The 6282-nt window shown below is 28.7% G+C and overlaps 1 protein-coding gene across 1 annotated transcript; it reads right to left on the reverse strand.

Moving 5' to 3' along the window:
* Positions 1-4448: 4448 nt before the first annotated feature.
* Positions 4449-5708, reverse strand: LOC126906634 (uncharacterized). Its single transcript, XM_050687317.1, has 2 exons — positions 4791-5708; positions 4449-4719 (listed from the first exon to the last, which is right to left on the reverse strand). The coding sequence occupies exons 1-2, from the start codon at positions 5671-5673 to the stop codon at positions 4694-4696; spliced, it is 909 nt and encodes a 302-aa protein (XP_050543274.1). The 5' UTR covers positions 5674-5708; the 3' UTR covers positions 4449-4693.
* Between the last annotated feature and the right edge of the window lie 574 nt (positions 5709-6282).

Raw genomic sequence — 6282 nt, forward strand, 5'->3', positions numbered from 1 at the left:
AAACACATCATAGTAAAACCAATACCTTCTCAGCTTCGCATCGAAGCTAAAAGTAATTCAATAATATTAAATTACTTAATTTCTTAAATGCTATTTATTTATTAGTGTTTATTTTTGCAATATAAGATTGATAATTTTATGTAAATTATTAGTTTTTTTTATAAATTAAACATTTATTTAAATTGCATATGATATTCTCTAATGTAATATATTGTACCTGGAAAAACTTTTCTCTAATAATATTTCTTAAATTTGTTTGCCCACTTTGTTTAAAAGTATTATATGGCTTTATAGATTATTGAACGACACTATTAAATAATGAAACAAATAGTCCATTAAAGCAAAAATCATTCATCTGTTGTATCGTCATGCTGGTATAACCGAAATTCAGTTGGTGGCAATTTTATGTTCTCAAAATTAAAATACTATAGTATATCTCCCTTTTACCTTTAAGTATATTTAGAGAAATCTAGGTGACATCGATTATAAAGATTACATTTGAAGGTAATGTCTATAGGTAAATGCATTCCGTAAATTGGTATACATTGAGCAAACAATACGACTAGTATACAGTACAATAGCAAAAGTTTATAAATTGTTTTTATCAACCACTACTAGTACTAAAAACTTTTTCGATATACCTGATTATATTGTTTGATAACTTTGTAAATAGACGATTGATGTACAATGAAAATTAAATATTTGGTTAATATTCAAATGCCTATAATACTTATAAACTTTTTTTTTAAAGTACTAACTTAAAGCTAAGTAATGTCTAACAATTCAAAATTTTATTTCTAAGTCAAAACAATATTTTTATTAAAAACTATTCTGAGTATATTCAAAATATTATGCAAGATGCAGAACAGGACATTAAGTTAAATAGCACCCGCGATATGTATAAGAGAGTGAAAGATTTAAAAGGAGATTTTAAAAAGAAGGAACGGTTTCTTAAGGATGATGATGGAATGTTAATAACTACAGAGAAAGAAATAGCTGAAATATGGAGAAAGTATTTTGACCATCTACTAAACTGTGAGGAACCAACCGAAAAATTTCTCTTTAATATTAGGAACATAAATATACAAGAATGCCCACACCCCTCACTTGAGGAAATTGAAGTACAAGTACAAAGATTAAAAAGTCACAAATCCCTAGGAGAGGATTGTGTTCAAGCGGAACTCTTAAATTATGGAGGAAAAGATGCAATACGATGGATCTGACAAGTCATTAGCAGGGTGTGGACAACAGAAAAACTTCCAGAGGATTGGAAGGTGGCGGTGATGTGCCCAATTCACAAAAAAGGTGATAGACAGGATTGCAACATTTACCGGGAAATATCCTTGCTTAACGTAGCGTATAAAATATTCTCGAATTGTGTCTTAGACAGAATTAAAGAAAAAGTAGAACAAATAATAGGAAACTTTCAAGGAGGGTTTAGAGCTGGTAGATCTACGACGTACCAGATGTTCATAATTAGGCAATTGTTTAAAAAAAAATGGGAGTTTGATAAAGAAATACACACACTTTTCGTGGACTTTAAAAAAGCATATGATAGTATTCATAGAGACAGTCTACTGAATATTATGAAAGAATTTCATTTCCCACAAAAACTGGTCAATCTAATATCGATCAGTGTAATGGAGACCTTGGTAAGGGTTCAAGTGGGAAATTCAATAACTGACCCGGTTAGAGTGAATTCAGGACTAAGACAAGGCGATTCGTTATCGCCGATTCTGTTCAACGTGGTTTTAGAGAGGGTAATTAGGGAAATGAAAATTGAACCTCATGAAGGTATTAGACTACAAGACACGGCGATAGGTATACTTGTTTATGTGGATGATATAGTGTTGATGGAAGAATCTGAAGATAGATTGAAGATATTATTTAGTAGATTGTATAAAGCAGCATCAAAAGTAGGACTATACGTAAACGAACAAAAAACGGAGTATATGATCTTGAGTAGACGAGAGCTACCTTTTTGTCAGTCCATAAAAATAGATCATTACGAATTTAAAAGAGCACAACAGTTCAAATACCTCGGTACTATTTTGACTGAAAAATATAATATAGCAAACGAGGTAGCAGCGAGAATTCAAGCTGGGAATAAATGTTACTTTGGACTCACTAAGATACTACATTCAAGAGTAATATCGCGAAGAATGAAAGAACAATTATATACGTCCCTGATACGACCGGTTATATTATATGGATCAGAAACATGGGCACTTAGAAAAATGGACGAACAGAGATTTATTACCTTTGAAAGAAAAGTATTACGGAAAATATATGGCCCAGTCAAGGCGAACTGGGGAGTGGAGACGAAGAAAGAATATAGTACTAGAAACACTATATAGTGGTCCGAATATATTGAAGATTATCAGAGGAAGAAGACTACGATGGGCCGGCCATGCTTGGAGGAACCAAAATCCACTTCTACATGCAGTGATTGAACAAAATCCTGTAGGTAAAAGACCTTTGGGAAGACCAAGAATGCGCTGGGAAGATGTTGTAAAAAAGGATGTTGAGCAGATGGGAAGTGTGTCCAATTGGAGGGATTTGGCAGTGGACAGAGAAGGCTGGAAGCTTGGTTGTGAGACGGGATGATCTTAAAGGCCCAATAAACCCAAGAAGAAGAAGAAGAAAACTATTCTTTATTAGTTTACCTTTTATTAGTCCAAAAGGGGGATTGAAAATGATAATTTTGAAAATGTTTCGGGTATATCTAAACTTCAAATATGTGTTAAATTAAAGTTTGTTAAATAATTAAGTAAAAAAAATATTTTCTAGACGACTTATATTCAATCGGCTGCCGTAGTTAAAAAATAATATTTATATGTTAAATTTTTCTACATTTAATTTTATATTTTTAATTTACTAAAATCACTCTAATAGGGAATAAGGGTGTGAACATAATTTTTAAATAATGTTTCATAACAATATAAAACAAGTTAAACATTAGAGTGGAGGTGAAGTGTTTATAATGTTATTTTTATCATTACGGATTACTCTACCACGTTCACTGTCCACTCTATATTTAAAAATGTTTTTAAACAATTTGGAAGTACTATTTCATAAATTATTTTCGAGGTCATTTTCTTAATTAGATAATTTTTTTTTAGTTAGTTAAATATGTTTTTTGATATTTATCATATTTATCATTCAAGAAATATATAAAGTTAAAAAATATAATATAAGGAACTTTTAAATAAAATCTTATTAGAAGGAAAAATTCCAAATGAATGGAGGAATAGTATTGTGGTGCCGATATTTAAAGGTAACATACAGAAGTGTGGAAATTATAGAGGCTTAAAGCTTATGAGTCATAGTATGAAAATTTGGGAAAAGGTAATAGATAAAAGAATAAGAAATGAAATATCGGAATCTAAAAACCAGTTTAGATTTATGCCTGGTAAGTCAACAATGGAGTCAGTATTTTGTTTGAGGCAACTAATAAAAGCTTAGGGAAAAGAAAAAAAAAGCTGTGTATGATTTTTATATATGAGATATTTAACTCATTACAAATTTAACTCTATGCATGTTGCTGTTCAACTCATTTATAAGATTTTAAGTTATTACTAATTGTTTTAGCCTAATTTAATAATATTTGAACTTTTAATTGTATTACTAGCTTTTTAAGAATAATTTAGTAATCATTTAAATTCATGCATGTTTGTTTTCTTAGTGATCAAATTCAACCATTTTACTTGTTAAAAATAAATAAAAAACTGTTGTCTTTAGTTAATTTTATATCTAGCTGTTGTCTATCAAATTTACCTTATATACAGTCCACTAAAAATATATTAAATAATTTGGTCATTTCACTTGTAATAGTGATTACAATTGTTTAATTGGAATTATAGCTTGACTTCAATCAAACGATTAAATTTAAATACTCAGTTAGTCTATCGGTTAATGTTTCTTATTTTTTTTACCTTTAATAATTCTTCCTAGTATTAAGGTAATGGTATTCGACATACTGGTGACATTAAATAAATAATATTTTGTTTTATCTACAAGGTATCAGCATATTACAGTCTGCAACAAGACTTTATATTTAGTCTATATCTATATATATATATATATAGTTTTATTCGATGAACCGCTTTATTTCATTAGTGTAAATTATTTAATTTAATTCTTGTTTATTTCTTTTAAAATCCACTTATGGTTCGGGTGTTGTTTTTATTATGATCGAAACCCTAGCCTAAGTGGTTGGCGACCCGATTTTTATTTGCAAGGGAGCAATCACAGTGGCGACTCCACAATCCGTTGCGTGATCCACGTCGTCACCTCTTAAAGTAAATAAGCTGACATATGTTCAATAGTAAAAACCTGTATCCCACTTGCAATATTTCCATCAAATATTTTAATTTTTAATATCAATATTATATTAATTAAACTTTTCTGTAAGTATAACCAATAAATAAATGTATGATTTACCGTTTATGTTTTTATTCCAATAATAATTAAACAATTAAGAAAAAAAAAATTCCAGTATTATATTTAAGATACGATATCATACGATTATTTTTGAATAACTGTTTAAATATTTAAAAAATTATAATTATTTAAATAAGAATGATGTAAATTATGTTAATAAAATATTAATGTAGGACAAAATTAATTTCATTACAGCATGAATTATTGAGTCTCTGTTTGTATTGGAGTTGGAGGTTATTCCTCTATTGCATCAAATTTCAACTATAAATTCAAGATCTAAACTCAAAAAATAATAATTTACAAGTCATTGAATTGATATTTTAATTAATATAAGTTATTCTAAATACCTGGTTCTTTTGGTTCCTTTGGTGTTGGTATAAATGTTTCTTCGGTAATTGGATCAAATTTAAATCCGAGGTGAAAATACTTTTCTCTAATTACTGTTTTTGTATAATCCTTGATTTTTTTGGTTAAGAATTTGATAAAAAATAATTTTTCATTTTGATCAATAAGGGCTTTATATTCCTGATACCAGTCTTCCCATAAACAATTCATATCATAAGGTACAAATTCACAGTAATTTTTAGTTACAATGTTTATTTCATACAATGTTCTATGACAACATACATATAAATTTTCTAACATGGAATAGTATATAGATCTATCATCACGTGATAGCTTTGGTTTATTTAAGTCGTCGAGAATATTTCCTATTTTTCCTAATAAAGGATTTACCAAATAGTAAGGTCTATCACTAGTAGTCCATGGCTTGTTATGTAATAAATCCAAAGCGTCCATAGATCCTTTCATCATTATTGCCATTGGAACAATTAATCTGGATATTATGTTTATGAGTTCTTCTGTGCAAATGAATCCATCTATTAAGACTTCTTCTTGTTTAATTCTTTCGTCACATATTTTTGTAACTATGCTTATAACAACAAAAAGATAATTCATAATTTTTGCGTATGAACATCCAAGATATATAGACAAAGCTCGTATTTTTTTATCACCATTTAAGATAGGTGTAGGTATTTTAATCAGATTTTGAAGATAATATGTAGTTTTACAATATTTTATAAAGTGCACATCATTTAAATTTTTCCACCCTGAATACGTAAGTAAAGTATCTAACTGATTTACATTTTTTTTTAAACTCCGAAGTGCTTTTGTATAAAAAATCACAGAAAATAGTAAAAAATAAAAATTGACAAGTCTTAATGAAAACATTAAATATAATAATAATAATGATGACAATTTTTTGATTAAAGTACAACTAGAAAGTGTTAAATGACACGTATGTTCTACATTTATAGAAAATAAAAATAACATATATACTTAAACATCTGTTGTATTATAATAATACACGTTTATTTTTATTTTTTAGAGTTAACGAAACATTTCCCACTTTATATTGAATAATATTCTACAAAATTTAAATCATTATACGATTATTATGTCTTATGCGATAAAAGAATTCCAATGAGGCTGATAGGTAAATTCTACAAGACTATAGTGAGGCCAGCTATGATGTATGGATCAGAGTGTTGGTCGGTTGATAAGAAAGTAGAGCAAAGATGAGAATGCTTAGATGGATGAATGGAGTGCCTAGAAAAGATAGAATAAGGAACGATGATATAAGAGGGAGTATAGGTGTAGCGTCAATCGTGTAAAAATGAGAGAAAATAAGCTTTAATGGTTTGGTCTTGTTATGAGGAGAGAAGAATCGGAAGCTGTAAGAACAGTTATAGAAATGAGTGTTGAAGGAAGAATAGGTAGAGGAAGACCAAAAAAGAGATGGAGAGATGTTATTGAATGCGATTTGAGGACAGCTGTTTT

This window comes from Daktulosphaira vitifoliae, unplaced genomic scaffold (genome assembly GCF_025091365.1).
Source record: "Daktulosphaira vitifoliae isolate Bord-2020 unplaced genomic scaffold, ASM2509136v1 Scaffold_5, whole genome shotgun sequence".
Lineage (NCBI taxonomy): Eukaryota > Metazoa > Arthropoda > Insecta > Hemiptera > Phylloxeridae > Daktulosphaira > Daktulosphaira vitifoliae.

What these genes read in the sequence shown, in the direction of transcription:
- LOC126906634 (XM_050687317.1), bottom strand. Translation starts at nt 5,673, where the DNA reads ATGTTTTCATTAAGACTTGTCAATTTTTATTTTTTACTATTTTCTGTG. An exon ending in AAAGGAACCAAAAGAACCAG is followed by an intron (nt 4,720 to 4,790) that starts GTATTTAGAATA and finishes TTTTGAGTTTAG; the next exon opens with ATCTTGAATTTATAGTTGAA.